The sequence below is a fragment of the Microplitis mediator genome, chromosome 5, assembly GCF_029852145.1.
Source record: "Microplitis mediator isolate UGA2020A chromosome 5, iyMicMedi2.1, whole genome shotgun sequence".
Taxonomy (NCBI): domain Eukaryota; kingdom Metazoa; phylum Arthropoda; class Insecta; order Hymenoptera; family Braconidae; genus Microplitis; species Microplitis mediator.
In genome coordinates, this window is record NC_079973.1 from 2,053,997 (window position 1) to 2,071,466 (window position 17,470).

Below are 17,470 nucleotides of genomic sequence, written 5' to 3' on the forward strand. Positions count from 1 at the left end.
TACACCGAGAGAATTTTACACCATTATTTCACACTCCACGGCCGTGTCAAGTTCTCCGGGTCCATTTTTACGCCGAAATTTTTTACAATGTACGTGTAATTTTTATACCGATTTAACACCGCAAAGTTACACCGGTACACCGGTGTTATTCATTTTTAACACCGTTCTTTTAAAAGTAAACTGTAAAAAAAATTTCTGGCGGTGTTAAAATTTTTGTGTTAAAATTACACCAGGTGTGAATGGTGTAAAGCGAGTATATTACACCGAGAGAATTTTACACCTTGATTTCACACTCCACTGTCGTGTTAGGTTGTCGGGATCATTTTTACACCGAAATTTCTTAGTATACGTGGAATTCTTATACCGATTTAACACCACAAAATTACACCGCATACACCGGTGTTATTTAATTTTAACACCGTTCTTTTTACAGTATACTGTAAAAAACTTTCTGACTTAAACTTTCTGTGTTAAAATTTTGGTGTGAAAATTACACCAAATATGAATGGTGTAAAAAGAGTATATTACACCGTGTTAAAATAACACAGATGGAAATTTTTTACAGTGTACGTGGAATTCTTTTTATACCGATTTAACACCGCGTACACCGGTGTTATTTCATTTTAACACCACTCTCTTTACAGTATAGTAACTGTCTTAAGAAAGCTAATCGTTTGTCTCTACATTGAATGTTGAAACAGAGTTTGCGCAGGAATATTATCAAGAATCCCTAAGGACTAAAGTGTAGCCAAGGGGAAAGAGATACACTGTGCAAATCGATTCGGCTTTCCCTTTGACGTTGGCTTCATAAACGTGACCTATGTCTCGTCTAATTTATCATTCAAAATCTTTTCATAAGCAAAAATAAACATTCATAATATTTATATAAACAATTTTATCATCGTTATTACTATTGTTATAGATGTTTTCTTTCATTAAAGAGCTTATTTTCTCCACAATTTATTAACCACAACGAGTATTAAAAAAAAATTACGTCTGGCCAGGCAATATGTATTGCGCTGAATGGAAATAAGTAAATAATAGGTAGCTAAAGATGATGGAAATAATAAAAATCAATACAATAGCATAGGGGTATAGATGAAAATAAATCGAGTGTATTGATAGGTTTAAGTCACAATCTTTTCGACCAGGTTTTATATTTTGTCCATTGTTATAATAAATAAAGAGACACCGCGTGACAATATGTCTATTGAAATGTAAAGTAAAAGTTTACACCTTTGTATATAAATAAATATATATAATATATAATACACAACAAATAGGAATGAAAACAACTTTCGAGATCTTTGCCTGAGTGCACATCAGTGTATCAAGTCACCATGAAAAATTCAATCAGTGCCAGGAGTAATTTTTTTTACGCTCAAATATTCCGTTGACTAAAAAGGCGCCGCCGGAATAAATAATAAAAAATATTAATATTTAAATATATATAAATTCAAATATGATTAAGCCGATGTCTAATTAAATTTACTAGAGCACTGGGGGAATTAACGGATGCTGTCATATTTTGCCGGCTAATAAGATATATATGTGTATGTAGAATGTATATTAATAGATGGACATGTAGATGTTATATATATAGTATATGTAACATATATATTTAGAGTACAATGTCTGGCGAGTGTGAAAACCTACATCACACCCTTTCCCATCTCCCATATCCCTCCCATAGCCCATATCCATGCCCGTGCTTTCAGTTACGTTCCATTGTACGTGTGAACAATAGAATGAAAATTTTGTTTGATTATTTTAATTCATTAGATTACGCTGCTAAATCAACTTATAATTAATTTTATATACGGATATATATTTAGTGTTTTAACGAGTAAATAAAATTATTGTCGGAGCGGGAATTTTTTTCCAATTAAAATTAAACGGCTATCGATGTTGGAAATTAAATTTCAATGGTAAATAAAATTTATTTTAATTGGATTAAGTGGAGAATTTTTGAGTTTTAGCATGTGGCGGGTCGAGGATGTGATGCTCAAATGCCGAAGAGTTTAAATTAAAACGGATGTTGCTAAAAATGAACAAGACGTGTTGTGTTATATATGTATATGTACGTGTATATATGATATCATATAATAAGAATCGTGAGATTTTCTATGCCACCCGCATTCACTCGGAAATTATTGAATTTAAAGTACATAAATTTTATCTGACGTACGCTGGGCATTTATAAGAAATTTTTAATCGAATAAATATTTTAGATTTAAATTAACCGAGAAAATTCATGGGGCAAAATGGGTGTGAGAATTTTTTTTTATGTCTATTACAGTGTAAATTTTCGGAGTGAATGCAGAGTTTATTTGATCCCCGGAGTGAAATTTACTCCGAAGGCGAGTTTATTTTAATACTGAAACTTCGGAGTGAATGCGAATTTAAATTTGTTATTACTCCGAATTTACTTCCGGTTTTCCAGTGTATGTATTTTTAAAAATTTTTGAATGAACATGAAAAAAAAAATTGTCGTTTGAAAAAAAAATTTAGCTGACTTAATTTGCCCCACGTGTTTTACTCTGGTTTAAAAAAAATTTATGAACCTCATTTTGCTTCTTCTTCCTCTTGATATTTGTGTATATTTATGTGTATATTTATGTGTATACGTGTATATGATCTGAATATATTATAGTTTAGTTGAGAATACGTAATTTATTTGTGTCCATATGTGGATCCAGTAGTTCGTTATTTAGATGCTACGTTAGTTTGACCCCATATTGTTGTTAATACAACAACGGTCTGTTATCAAAGATATATGAGAAACTCGAGTATTATATCTGAAATTGCTGAATAAATTTATTCACTCTACAAATACGTTCTCTAATTTACAACGACGTGGAAACAAAAGAATTAAAATCGTAGGAAAAATTAACGCGAAGATTCGGGAAATTTATGGCGGGTAATTTATGCAGTTTTTTTTAAATTTAAAATGTAAAGATACAAATTGGATTCTGAAATTCAATTATCATGTAAATCTGGTAAACTTTATACACACGTGACATATGCAATTAGTTTATTTTAATTTACATTATTATTTTAGAGAATTTTGTGAATTGAATAATAATGGGAATATTTTACGTCTGAATACTGAGTATTTTAACGAGATACATTGATGTAGTTTACTTAAAATTAGCGACGTAGACGAGACATAAAAAAAAAAAAAATAATTATAATAATTGTAAAAAATTCTGTACAAACAACAGATGTTTTAGTCGACTGAAAATATGAAAATGACATATATGGTCAAATTATATGTAAAAATATATAATATATCAGAAAATTTATGTAGCCAATTTAACTATATCTTCTGATATATTTATTTTTATATTAATATTCATCATATACGAGTCCGTATATGTTCAGCATATATAAAATATATATGTCAATCATATACAAAAAATGTATTTTTATCATATATGAAAATATATATTCTTCTCATATACGAATACTATATTTTTGTCATACATAAAAATATATATTTCTATTATATACGAAAAATATGTTCTGATCATATATAAAAACATATATTTATATTGGGTATGGAAAAAAAAAGTTTCTTCCCGTATGAAAATAACATATATGGTCAAAATATATGTAAAAATATATGATAAATATCAGAAAAAATATGTGGCCAATTAAAGTATATTTTCTGATATATTTTTTTTTAAATTAAAAAATATAATATTCATCATATATAAAATATATATATATATATATATATATATATATATATATATATATATATATCAAATAAATTAGATCTAAATTTTAATATACTCTTCAAATTGCAGTTAAAATTTTAAAATTAGTTAATTTGATGTGAATATATATATCCATATACATATACATACACCGAATAAAATATATGCTTAAATATAACAAAGAAAATATATGGTGCCATATATAATATAAATTATGTGCAACAATATATTTCATTTCATATAAAAATTTTATATTTTTTGAATATAAAAGGAAATATATCAATACAATATATTATAAGGTAAATGTAAATGTATATAGAGCTTAATATAAAAAACATATAAGTTACATATATGAAATACATATATTTACTACTGTATATAATTTTATATTAAATCGGCCAATATCTCTATGATTTTTTATAATATATCATATATTTTTTTGTTGCAAACATATATAATTTTATATATTTTAACCATATATTTTTTTTTTTATACGGGTCGACACGTATAATATTACCCGAGCTCTTTGTTGTGAAATTAATAATTGGCAAATTGAGGCAGATACTAGTAAGATGGCAAGTTTTATAAAAATCAATAAATATGACACATTGAACCCCGTTAATGGCGTGGAGCAGATGTGAGGTTGCACAAAAAACGGCTTAAAACTCCATAGTTCCTGATATATTAAATATTTATTGTTTACCAGACCTTTTTTTTTGCGCCTCCATTAAAAAATTTCCAATTGAGTGTAAAAAAATTAGCGATTGGAAATTAAATTGTAAAAGGAAAATAAAATGTCTAGAGATTCGCAAGAAAAAAATTAGCTCGGGATAAAAAGTACAAAACGGTATCACCGTTTTATTCCAGCATTTTTATTTGAATGAAATAAAAGTCTATTATACGATTTTTTCATTCAGAATTACAGAAAAAATAAAAATAGAAGAAGAAGAAGGAGACATTTTTTATTTAAAAATTCATTAAACCCTTTGTTGGATTAAACTTTGTTCTTATTTTTCTCTTTCTTGTTCATTAATCTTTAAATGTAATAGTAGTTAGTCACTTAAATATAAATACCAACTGAATGTATCATATATTTTCTCGAGCAACTTCATGATCCAGTCGGAGCTGTTATTTAATCCTCTTTAAGAAAGGAGTAGAGAATGAGGTGTTGTGTTTCTAGCGACTTATAATTTTTATCCAGCATCTGCTCTCTACATATATAATATATAATCATAATTATACCACACACTCATCATAATAACAATATTAATAAATATAAAACAACAAGACTACTGACCACTATGTAATCTCTTTTTTTTCCATCGAATCAGTCTTCATTATGACGATTATCATTTTGCTTCTGTAATTTTTTTTATCTCAACTCGTCTCTTCCTATCCCGCAAGCTTAACATCCCGCCTTTTACTTTAGCGACTTACATATATGTATATGTATATATGTGGACAATATATGTACAATGTATTAGAGTGTAGATTCAGTCATTGCAGACGAAATAGCCCGGGGAAGTTTTGTCGAGGTTAAACGAGCCGCGGGTGATCTCACATCCGGTCGTGAGTGAGGCGAGAATGAAATCAAATGGAATGGAGGGTTACTAATATAACAATACTGTATTCTAAGACAGCTTTTATTTACATTGACAATAGAGAACTCGTCACATCCCCCCGCTTATTGCCGCAGACAACTGGACCCAAAGTTGCATTGTCGTGAATTATTTAGGGCCCGTTTAATTGCTTGAGGTTCTTATTAATAAAAAAACCTGCCCTTCAATTTGTCGGGGATTCTTAATTACTTGTGTTGCTTTTTGTTGCAGGACATTGGCATCGATGCTCTAGTAAAGGTTTAAAACAATAAAAATACGGTGAGGAATCGCCAGCCGCACAATGTGGCGCCCAATCATCCTGGGGATTTTTCTCCAACTGACAACGACGATAGCGACGGCATCAAAAGTATCGGTGGTGCCACACGATGTCTATCCAGGGTTCGAAGTTATGAAATTTCAAGGCGCTAAAAGACATGCGTCGAATTATCGTCTATTGGAGACTGGGTTCTCAAAATACTTCACCGTTCTGGACAGTGGTATGATGATGACAACGTCGGATTTAACGCCTCTAGTCAATAGGTCCGTTAATTTACTGGTGCTCGAAGAATTGGTCAATGGAACGCAGACACACGATGTTCACCTGTTTGTCATTAATCGTGGAAACATGCTGACGTTCACCCACGAGCATTTGGGACACGGTCAAGTGATGGAGAATTCACAGCCAGGGACATTGGTTGATGATTTTCCATTGCTCCATGCCGATGGCAATTTTCCGGTACACTATGTTATACAGCCGAATGAAAACGGCGAAAGGGCGTTCGCTTTAATGGAAGAGACTAGCGCGGAAACCGGATTCAATTTGACTGTTAAAAATTCCGAACAGGGCGTCAGAGTTGTCACCGCAAAACCTCTCGACAGAGAAGTTAAAAGCACTTACCAAGTAAATATAAATGCTTATGACGCAACATATATAAGTACATCGAAAATAAGTGGAGTTGTTACGGTAATTGACGAGAATGACAACAGCCCGATGTTCGAACAGGAAGAATACAGTTTTGAAATGAGGCCTATTAATATTGAAACACTAGAGAAAGACGGGGCGCCAAAATGGAGGCGATTTGAAACCATTGGTAAGGTAACAGCTAAGGATGCTGATGGGGATAAAGTTGCATACAAACTTATAACGCCGACAAACTTGATTATTATTGTACCGCAAACTGGCGAACTTGTGCTGGCTGACGAGCCAGATGCTACTGTAGATCAGGATACGGAAGTAGAAGTTATGATCGAGGCACACGATATTCGATCACCCACACGCAGTACTTTGAGACCCGCACGAGCGGTTATTCGTTTTCTCACCTCGCAGTTTTTTGATACCGAGGACGTGCCAAAGGTTCATCACATCCAGAAACGCCGGGTTACCAGAGCGGTCCGACCTACTAAGAAAGTTGAGTTTTTCGAATCAGAAGGCGACGTCGAGGGTAAAATTGTTTTTTCATTGGAAAAAGAGACTGAAAAGGAGACTTATAAGATTAGAGATGAAAACAAATGGGTTACGGTCGCGGAAAATGGTTCCGTCAGAGTTAAGGAAAAGTGGGATTACGAAGAACTTGGTCCTGAAAAGACTATTGACTTTTGGGTTACCATTAATAATGCAAGTGAGTCTTATAAATTTATTCAACTTTCCGTTCCTATTAATTTTGTTATTTTTTTTGTTTTTATCAAATAAATTATACGTTTTATATTTTTCTGGAACTATTGGTCCCATACCCGAGGTTTGGTGTCTAATCTACCCAGACTCCGACTCGTGTCGATATAAACAGGGTACAATTTTAAATTTGTCGAGCTTTATTCACACCAGATCATTTTTCTCCATTCTATTGGTTTCGGCTGATTTTAGTCTCTTATTTGTTTTAAATAAAATGGGATTTGCACAAACGTTTATACTTTTTTTAGTAAACTAGTTTAAGAAATTAGTCGCTATCACTAATATACATTTTTTGTATTTTTCACATCAATCATTGGCTGCCAGAGCTTCAATGTAAGTAGAAAAACTTTCTCTAGTCCATGCTACTAATAAACTAATCTTCAAATTTATTTATAGAGTAACAAAACTAATACTATATATATATTATATATCATACTGTAATAAATTATACAGAGCTGTAATTTTTCTGGGTTTCGTGCGCTCGAGACATTAGACCGCTAATTGATGACATGGTTTTAGATACGGACAATCAGCGGGTTATAATAAACATCAAAGACGTTAATGATGAGTCACCTTACTTCATCAACAAGCCGCTTCCAATGCAAGCAGTGGTACAACTCAACGCGCCTCCGAACACACATGTATTCACTCTACAAGCCCGAGATCCTGACACCGATCACAACATTCACTACTTCATTGTCAGAGATCGAAGTACGTAATCAGTCAGTCCAATTAAAAACTCCCGTATTCTCACCTGGGATATCTGTTTCTATGTCGCGAATCCTCATCATTTGAATAGATTTTAATAATAAAAAAATATTTAAACAGCTGGTGGTCGATTCGAGGTCGACGAACGCTCGGGTGTTGTACGTACAAGAGGTGCAGATGTTTTTCAATTGGACATGGAGTACGTATTGTACGTCAAAGCTGAAGATCAGAATGGAAGAATCGATGAGAAACATTTTCAGTCGACGCCTGAAGAACGCTTATCAATCGTCGGGGGTAAACGTGCACCGCAATTTTACCTCCCTACTTATGAAACTGAAATTCCAGAAAACCAAAAAAAAGATACTGAGTAAGTATTTTTTTTGAGTATAGAGAAGGGCAAAATGGGGCACTCCCAAAATTTTATAAAATAATTTTATTTTGTAAATGATCCAGCAGTTAACAATCAACAATTTTTGATTTTTTTTTTCAGTCAATCAGTTGCGAAAAAAAAAAACTAAAAAAATGCACATGTAGAAAATAAAAAAATCTACAAGTGCAATTTTTCAAAATATTTTTTTTTTTATAATTTATCCTTTTTTTAAATTCAAAAAATTATTTGACGTTTGCTAACATCAGTATCATTTTTTAAAATGGGTTTTAAATATTTAAAAATAAATTTTGTAAATATAATTGAGTATTTTGAATTTTTGTTTTTACTGTTTTCGAAAAATTTTTTTGTAAAAAAATTGCGTGAAATCAATTTGATTTTTTTTATTATCAATTTACAATAAAAGAACTGTCATATTTTTTATGATCCTGAAGTTAAGACAATTTAAAATTTTCGGATTTTTTTTTTCAACGAATAAATTGCAAAAAAAAAAAAGTTAAAAAATGCACATGTAGAAAATTAAAAAAACTATAGGTGTAATTTTTTAAAATATTTTTTTTTTCATAATTTAATGTTTAAAAAAGAACCCAAAAGTTATTTTAAGAATTAACTTGAAATTTTTTTTTTAACGGCAGCTGGAAATTTTTTCTATTCCATTTGAGTCCCCGAACACTTAGTATTTCAAGTACCCCGTTTTGCCCCTCCCCCTACATACATATTTACAAATATGTAGAGAGAATTCAAATAATTTTCACCTGCATTTAAATTTAGCACAATGGAACTCTAAGTAAAAACTTCATTTTCCATAATCATTTTCACTTGAAAAATAATAATTTTTTTTTTTTTTTGTACCTAAATTTAATAATTATTCTTTCAGTATTATTTCCGTGAAAGCTAAATCATTTGCTGATCGTGAAATCCGGTATACCTTGAAAGCGCAGAGTCAAGGTGCCGCGGGAACTTTCAATATTGGACCAACCTCTGGGATTGTTAAACTTGCTAAAGAGTTAGACTTTGAAGATGTAAGACAGCCTCATGTTTATACGCTAGTTGTAACCGCTACCGAAGACTCAGGTGGTTTCTCAACTTCAGTAGGGGTAAGCTAGACCATTAGTTTATGTGTACATATTAATAACTTAGTAAACTGCCTGTTTATTATTCTCAATAATTAATTTTATATTTTTCAATTAAGAGTTTTTCCGTTAAAAATATTTAAAAAAAGCACTTTGTGATTAAACGAGTTGTTTAATTTTGTAGTAAAAACTGTCACGCTAAAACGTACTTCAACTTTGAGCGATAAAAAATCTAAATAAATTACTGGGATGTTTTAACGGTAAAAAATAAAAAATAAATAAAACTATTTTATAAATTAATTGTCAAACTTTTGACTAATGAACCCTCGCTCCTCCTTTTTTATCGTATGATAAATATTTTATAATAACTTTAAACTTTTTATACGCGTTCTGACGTTGTTTAATTAGTTTTAATTTTTTAGTTGACAAACTTTGTCAATTAATTAAAGTATAAAATTTCGCGTTTTTTGATAAATTTTTAATTAACAATAATAATAATGACAATAAACTAATTTTTTATTGTGGCATTTTACAGCTAACGATTCGTGTTACTGACGTCAATGACAATGCGCCAAAATTTGAGCTTCCGGACTACCAAGCCCACAATGTAGACGAAGACATTCCGCTGGGCACAAGTATTCTCAAAGTAAAAGCCACCGATGCAGATTCCGGCGCCAACGCAGATATTGAATATTTGGTATCTGACGATCACTTTAGCGTGGATTCTAGTGGGATTATCGTCAACAACAAACAACTTGACGCTGATAACAACAATGCATATTATGAATTTAGTGTGACAGCCAAAGATAAAGGTATTATCGTTATTAAGTTACCGAACAATCTCAATAATTACACGAGTCGAAATGTTAGACGTAAATTGAACATTCAAAATGAAGGTTTGACGTTTTTATAGGAACCAAATGGTAACTTTGTAATCATAATCTACACAGAGATAATTTTTTAATAAAATTTATCTTACAATTTAGAATGTGCCTGAAGATCGGAACGTTTTTCACGCAGCGAAAATGAAAATAATTCATGAAATTTGTGGCTAAAGGCGACTTAAGTAGTTGGAGGTGGCCTGTCATTTTCGGATGACGTGCGAAACATTTCCGAAATCTAGATCCAGTAGATATTTTACTTGTTATTTCTTTTTTTTATTTTCGTTCCGCGAAAAACGTTCCGATCTTCAGGTACATAATTTAGAGTAGACCTGCGCTAAAAAAAAAATAAATACGGGAAGAGAATAAAAACTGACTCCGTTTGTTTTACTTTTTGACTTTTTATATAAAAATTACTCGAAATTGGGTTTTCTACCCCATAATTGAACACTATCTAGAAAGGGAACTCATTTATCGGAGCCCAGTTTTACTCGCAATTAACGAGTAAATTTTATTAGATGATTCTTTCCGTGTAGAAACATGAAACTGAAAAGAATTTTTTTTAAATTCAAAATTTTTGCTAGGCCTTTATTTCCCGGTATCTGCCTTAAGAGCCAGAAGGGCGTTATAAAAAATTTTTGAGAATTGACGTGATTATAATCCAGTACAAAAATTGATAAACAAATTTTTGTTATAACTATACATTTGAAATTTACTCCGAAGGGGAGTTTATTTTGATATTAAAATTCCGAATCAGAGTGAACGTAAATTGAAATGTAATTCAGATCACTCCGAAATCACTCAGCTGAAAAAATAAACTTCCTATTCACTCCACATGCAGATTGATTTTTTTTTAACTCCGGAGCTCCAGAATTTTTCAATAAAATCCATAATCACTCCGAATGCACTCATTGTAAATTTAAATAGATTTTAATTACATTTTGGATAATTAAAAAACCGTCAATTCAAATCTTTAATATCAAAAACGTTTAATTTACGTCTAATATTTCGGCTCCGACGATCTCAAAAAATTTCAAACACTAATTCGTTGTCTAAAAAAAAATAACAGGAAGTCCGTCAAAAACTGGAACAGCGACGGTTCGCATTTACACGAAGAACAAAAACGACGAGGAGCCAAAATTTTCTCAGCAAGTGTACACGCCCAATGTGGACGAGAACGCCGGGCCTAACACCTTGGTGACGACCGTAGTCGCGTCCGATAAAGACGGTGACAACGTACGCTTTGGTTTTGTTGGAGGTAGCACTTCATCAGGGCAGTTCGTCATTGAGGAGATAACCGGCGTTATTCGTCTACAAGGCGATAAAATATCACTCGACCGTGATAAATATGAACTTAACGTCACGGCGATGGACGACGGCGCTTGCTGTCCGGAAGGAAAAAATAATATCCACACCAGCACTGCTGTTGTTGTCGTATTTATTACTGACGTAAATGACAACAAGCCGGTGTTCAAGGATTGCGGCAGTTACTCACCAAAGGTTGAGGAGGGCGCGCCGAATGGCAGCCCTGTTATTAAAGTGCAGGCCACTGACGAAGACAAAGGAGTCAACGGTCAAGTAAAGTATTCAATTGTACAGCAGCCCAATCAGAAAGGTACCAAATTCACTGTTGACGAGGAAACTGGTCAGGTTTCGACTAACAAAGTATGTTCCCGTTTTATTGACGTTTTTTTTATCCACGTTCTGTTTATTGATTGCGGAGAGATTCCTAATTGCTTTGTCTTGCTCAGGTGTTTGATCGTGAAGGAGATGACGGGAAATTTGTATCGGTCACAGTGAAAGCTACCGATCAAGGAGAGCCTTCACTAGAAGGTGTCTGTTCATTTACCGTCGAAATAACAGACGTCAATGATAACCCGCCTCTTTTTGACCGTCAGGTAATTTATTAGTATTAATAATAATGATTTTTTTTTTTTTTCAATGACATCTACACTTAAAATCGGCATTGAAAAATTTAAAAGTCTATTTTTTTTATTTATTTCACATGAGTTTAAATTTTAAAAGCGAATTGAAGTGAATTTTTTATTTTTATCTGCCTGATATTTTATTTAAAATGACAAAAAGTTTGCTCTTTATTTTCTGCAAAGAAATAAATAAGATTATCTTAATTAAATCATGAGAAAGGTTCCTGAATATTAAAAAATATTGTTTTAGGAAATGAAATTTATAATTCATGGAAGTACAAGACTTGTAACTGAATTGAGTTCGGGTACCGGTTTGGAACTGAATTATTTTTATCAATTTCTTATAAATTTTATAAGGAAACGCTTTTTCTTTCTCTTTCTTCCCCACAGTTAAGAGGAGAATCTGAGCTTAAATCCGCTTGGATTTAAAAATTATTAGATTTTAAAATTACATTTCAAGTGCCGATAAATTTCATTTTTTTTTTTTTTTTATAAAAATAAGGAAACATTTATATTAGGGGTGTGCGAATATCGTTCGAATCGAATATAAATATTCGATTCGAATCGAATAATTCAAAAAATTTCGAACAATTCGCGAATTATCGAAATATCACTAGATTTTTTTATTGTCTCCAATTTGAATTCCATTACATCGTGTATTAAAATATTCTACTTACGAATAATACTTTTTGATTAAAAATCAATTACCCGGAGAAAATAATTGCTCAATTTCAATGATAGTAAAGTTAGCGGACTTCTGACAATTAAAAAAATTTTGAAATAATAAATTAAAATGTTTATAAACCAAAAATAAAAAATTGCATATTTAGAAAATTCAAAATTACGTACATGCATTTTTTTTAAATTTTATAATTTGAATAATTCAATTTTTTATATGCAATTAAAAAATTGTCGTATGTCTGCTACATTTCCACTCATTCAATTTCAATGTATGTTCATCTTTGTCAGTAACATAAAAAAACTAGATACTAATATTGGCAAGAGATCTTTTCAATTAATTTTGGATTTTATAATTATTAATTTCCGTTTGAACAAAAATTTGTAGAAAATTTTCATACTAATTTTTCTATTCGTGTAATTATCTTTCATGATTTAAATGAAATGTATATTAATTGTTAATTTCATATTTAAATATCGAACATAACAAACTCTGAATTCAAAATACTCGAAAATTTGCGAATAAAATAATAATTCGCGAATAATTCGGAAATAATTATGATCTCGAAGTTAGCAGACGATTAAAAATTTTTAGATTTTTTTTTTAACAATTAAATTTGAAGAAAAAAAAAAAATTTTAAATATGCACAAGTAGAAAATTTAAAAAACTACAGGTGCAATTTTTTTAAATATTTTTTTTTTTATAATTTACCGTCTAAAAAAAAGTCCAAAAATTATTAGACGTCGGCTAACTTCAGTATCATAAAAAATTACGATACTGAAGTTAGCCGACGTCTAATAATTTTTGGATTTAAAAAAAAAGATAATTTATAAAAAAAAAATATATTTTAAAAAATTGCACTTGTAGTCTTTTTAATTTTCTACATGTACATTTTTTCAGTTTTTTTTATTTTCAAATTTAAGTGTTCAAAATAAAATCCGAAAATTTGAAATTGTCTGCTAACTTCAAGATCGTAAAAAATTCGAATTATTCGATTCGAGTTTCGAATCGAATATTAATATTCCATTCGGAACGAATAATTCGTAAGTTCAAATTATTCGCACACCCCTAATTTATATATTAAGGAAATAATTATTAATAAAAATGTAGAGAAAATTTATACTTTGACTATTAAGGGTAGATTTTTTTTTTTAATTGATTGATTATTTTATCATAAATATTAATTATGAAATATTTTCAGAAATATGTGGAGAATGTGAAACAAGACGCGAGTATTGGAACAAATATCCTGAGAGTGTCGGCGTCAGACGAAGATGCCGACAACAACGGAGCGATTATTTACTCGTTAAGTTCCCCGAGTAATAACCAGGATCTCGAGTACTTTGAAATCCAACCAGAATCCGGTTGGATTGTACTAAAGAAGGCTTTAGACGTGAGTATCTATTAATACGCGGTAATTATTACTGTATTATTAAATAATTTTTAGCCATTATCATGAGCGTACGTCGTACGGTCTCTGGAATAGCGTAAGCGCTCGTTGTATTGCTGTACAAATAAGCGAAGCCAGTATACAAGTAAACATTCGTCTTTCGAGTATACGAGTTTGGATGCTTTATAAAAAATGTTAATAAAAAAACCATCTATTGTAAATATTTATTAATATGGCAAAAACTCAAGTTAATTTTATAATTTTATATTTTTTAATTATATTTTTTTAATTTATTGTGGACACGCTTTAATTGTGTAGCGGGCGCATTCGCATTCCAGAGTCGCCTATTTAGACTGTAGATAATATACATTATTTTAATTATTATATATATATTATATATTATATATTTCAAACTGGAGTGTACACCATCTGCCGAAGTATTGAAAACTATTTGCGCTAAAAATACGTTACTACACGATCAGTATGTTGTTTTTGCTGTTTTTTTATCGCGATAATAAGTTTTTGATAATATTTATTATTGTTATTATTGTTGTTATTATTATATATATCTATATATATGTTATATATAATAATCGTTTTTTAACTCGATCCATTATTTATATATATCATATTCACTAATATATACTGCAACGAAAATAAGTTTCGTTTTTACGGCACTTGTATAGAATTTTTAATTCCCATTGATATGCACAATGTGTTTCACTATGGTAAATACTTAGCTACTGCCTGAATTCCTTTTTAAATGCTTCACGTACCTGAATCGATCAGACCTATTCGGGCTATTATTTTTTTTTATTTAAACTTTTTTGTGATCCTGAAGTTGGCAGACGATTAATTATTTTTGGATTTTTTTTTCTACTATTTAATTACGAAAAAAAAAAAAATAAAAAAATGCACGTGTAGGAAATTTGAAAAACTAGAGGTGCATTTTTTTTTTTTTAATTTATCGATCTTAAGAATTCAAAAATTAGTAGTCAAACAAATTTGTATCATTCTCTTATGAATAATCCTGAAGCTAGCAGACAATTAGCAATTTTCGGATTTTTTTTCAACAATTCAATTACGAAAAAACAAAAAATAAAAAAATACACATGTAGAAAATTTTAAAAACTACAGGTGCAATATTTTCAAATATTTTTTTTTTTATAATTTACTGTTTAAAAAAAAATCAAAAAATTATTAAACGTCGGCTAACTTCAGTGTCATTTTTATGATTATGAAGTTGGCAGACAATTATTAATATTTGATTTTTTTTTCTACTATTTAATTACGAAAAAAAAAAAATTAAAAAAATGCACATGTAGGAAATTTAAAAAACTATAGGTGCATTTTTTTTTTTTAATTTATTGATTTTAAAAATTCAAAAATTAGTAGTCAAACAAATTCAGTGTCATTCTTTTATGATTCTGAAGTTGACGGACAATTTATAATTTTTGAATTTTTTTTTCTACTGTTTAATTACGAAAAAAAAAAAAACTAAAAAAATACACATGTAGGAAATTAAAAAATCTACAAGTGCAATTATTCAAAATATTTTTTTTTTTTATAATTTATCATTTTTTTAAGAATTTGAAAATAAGTAGTCAGCCAAAATCAGTATCACTTTAAATGATTCTGAGATTGGCAGACAATTGACAACTTTCGAATTTTTTTTCTACTAACTAATTACAAAAAAAAAAAAAACTAAAAAAATGCACGTGTAGAAAATTAAAAAATCTATAAGTGCAATTATTTAAAATATTTTTTTTTTTTATTATTTAGTTCTAAAAAAAATCCAAAGAGTAGACGTCGGCCAAATTCAGTATCATAACTTTTTTTTAAAAAAAAGGTACACACACTTTCTATCTCTATTATTATTTATTTATTTTCACTGATAAAGTACTGCTTGCAATAATTGCGAGCATCGATCGGGTTAATCCAATCTTACTAATCCAAACGAGCCTACCAATTAACGTCCAATCTCTTCTCGGTTATCTGTCAATTACTATGTACTCTTTTTACTTTTTTTTTACAATCAAAAATTTTTTTTCTATCGGTCTGGTTTATTATTTTATTTTTTTTTACTCAAAGTAATCCTTTTAGAATAATTTTTATTATCAATATTTACACGTATCAAAAAATTCAAATTTTTTTTTAGTCCACTAGTTCCAATTTTACACTAAAAATTCATTAAAAAAAAAAAAAATTAAATGATCAATGAGCAGTCAACTTAAAAATTTTAAATTTTCAAAAAATAAATTCCTATTAAATTTTCCAATAAATATGATAAAAAAAATTAATAAATTTTTGTAAATAAATTTATAATTTTGTAAATAAAAATTTTCAGTTAGTATATATTTAAATAAAAGGATTACTTGATATATTTAAAATTTATCAGGGATCTTGTAAAAAAATTCGCGTGTGCACTTTGAACCCTTTACCATTTAAAATCTCCTCGACATCAGAATCAAACGAAATAAAAATACAGCAGAGTTAAATAAAAAAAAAATGAAAAAATGAATGACAAACTAAAAAATAAAGTAACGTAAATAACAACCGTCGTGTCAAGTAACCAATTGATGTGTTTGAAATGGAGCAGAAGCTAAACCAACTAATGCGAATGTTTTTAATTAAAAGGGAAGTGATTTTTTTTAAACTTCCAGGAGCAGGTGGGAACCAGAAATTTTAGAGCCCCACGTACTGTGTACTTCAACGTCTACGCATTTTGTGGTGCATCACAGATTTACAATAATATCTGAATGCTTGCATTTTTATAAATGAATGTGTTTTTTTTAAACATCCTTTACAGGAAAAAGGATCGCGCTCTCTCGCTCCTCCCATAACTACTCACTACTAACCCTCATTAATCTATAATTTATTTTGTTTAAAAAAAAAAAAAAACAAGTTACCTCTCATTAAAACTAAAGTCTCTTCGTAAAAAAAATGCGAATTTAAAGTCAGACAAAAATGTCTCGATGCTTCTCCTAATTCTTCACTTTCTTTATTTCTGTCATCTCAAGTCTAAGTCACTCATCCTCCCACGCATTCACACCTATCGCTCTGTCTAAATAATGTTTCCTTCATTGTTACACTCACTACCTTCCGATAAAATCGTATTTTTTTTTCTTCATTCATTAAAGTGATTAGTGTGCACCGCGATAGATAATAAGCGCCTACTATACAAAAAAAACTTAATAATAATTTATCAAAGTATTTAATTAATTAATGAACCCAAGAGACAAAACAGAGGTACGGATTTCGTGGTGTGACATTTTTTCTTCTGTGATTGGGGCGGCATACCGTATATACGAGTATGAAAGACAAAAGTTATATATCTTAATATATTTATATATAAAATGCATACCGTCCATCGTATTATTTTTTGAGAGCCGCTGCGGTATAATTTTGAGGGGTCACGGATTATTTATACCATACAA

At 30.0% G+C, this 17,470-nt stretch overlaps 1 protein-coding gene across 2 annotated transcripts in view; it reads left to right on the top strand.

Moving 5' to 3' along the window:
* LOC130667837 (neural-cadherin) overlaps positions 1 to 17,470 on the top strand; it is an 87,626-nt gene that overhangs the window by 11,082 nt on the left and 59,074 nt on the right. For both annotated transcript variants that reach the window (XM_057469699.1, XM_057469700.1), the window contains exons 2-9: positions 5,552 to 6,939; positions 7,509 to 7,700; positions 7,818 to 8,064; positions 8,963 to 9,182; positions 9,694 to 9,970; positions 11,109 to 11,704; positions 11,791 to 11,937; positions 13,845 to 14,036. In XM_057469699.1, coding sequence (XP_057325682.1) covers positions 5,622 to 6,939; positions 7,509 to 7,700; positions 7,818 to 8,064; positions 8,963 to 9,182; positions 9,694 to 9,970; positions 11,109 to 11,704; positions 11,791 to 11,937; positions 13,845 to 14,036 — 3,189 coding nt within the window. In that variant the 5' untranslated portion in view covers positions 5,552 to 5,621. The remainder of the gene's footprint in view (positions 1 to 5,551; positions 6,940 to 7,508; positions 7,701 to 7,817; positions 8,065 to 8,962; positions 9,183 to 9,693; positions 9,971 to 11,108; positions 11,705 to 11,790; positions 11,938 to 13,844; positions 14,037 to 17,470) is intronic.